The sequence below is a fragment of the Penaeus monodon genome, chromosome 29 (assembly GCF_015228065.2).
Source record: "Penaeus monodon isolate SGIC_2016 chromosome 29, NSTDA_Pmon_1, whole genome shotgun sequence".
Lineage (NCBI taxonomy): Eukaryota > Metazoa > Arthropoda > Malacostraca > Decapoda > Penaeidae > Penaeus > Penaeus monodon.
In genome coordinates this window covers 25837628-25838393 of record NC_051414.1, presented here as the reverse complement: position 1 = coordinate 25838393, position 766 = coordinate 25837628, and the positions used below count along the sequence as shown (strand labels likewise).

Below are 766 nucleotides of genomic sequence, written 5' to 3'. Positions count from 1 at the left end.
CAGCACATGAATAACCTCACACAACTGGTTTTGATAAGCACGCATCTTCCCGTTCGGTAATCTGGCTTTATCTGGCCCGAGACGAGCAGTTCCTCCCGGACATTGGAAACCAGTTCGGCTGCCGCTTTCGTCACCTCACCTGGCCAGGTAGAGCTTCGGGGTTCATGGCCCTCTCGAAGAGCTGGGACGCATAGCCCTTGTTGTCCCCAGATACCAGCTTGTTGGTGTTGTTCATGGAGGTTGGGTGAACAGCATACCAGTTCACCATACCTGAGACAGTGAAAAAAAAATCAGTGAAAAGGAACAAAGGCATATTTTTAGTTTATCAATTTGCTAGTTTGGTTCATGGCGATAATCAAAATGTCATACAGATCCGTGTATACAAAAAAATATTGTAATGTATGTATAAATACCGTTAAAATTACAATGGACCTGTTCAAGCCTGTTTCAGAACTTCACATTTCTAAATATATACTTTGCTAGTTCCGCCCATGATAATAATCACCAGGCCATGCGGAAATATTTTCATAACTATCGTGGAAGGCTATTTGCATGACACTTCTCAATAAGGCGATCGGATTGCTTAAGAAAGATTTTGTTGCTCTGGATAATCTGTACCTTTTCTGTATAATCCTGACAAATAAACAATTTCAATAATAACGTTGATAAGTCGATGGGGCAATATTATAAGCACAGGCCATAGATCACCCGCTGATCACGCGTCATTAAATCTACTTCTCAGCCTTTCTACCCTTGCTCATTCTTA

At 41.6% G+C, this 766-nt stretch overlaps 1 protein-coding gene across 1 annotated transcript in view; it reads right to left on the bottom strand.

Annotated features, from left to right (window-relative positions):
• The window catches only part of LOC119592073 (neutral ceramidase-like), a gene marked incomplete in the record, with an annotated part of 12827 nt that overhangs the window by 10285 nt on the left and 1776 nt on the right, over nt 1-766 (bottom strand). Inside the window, 1 exon segment of the mRNA XM_037940885.1 lies at nt 140-270. Coding sequence (XP_037796813.1) covers nt 140-270 — 131 coding nt within the window.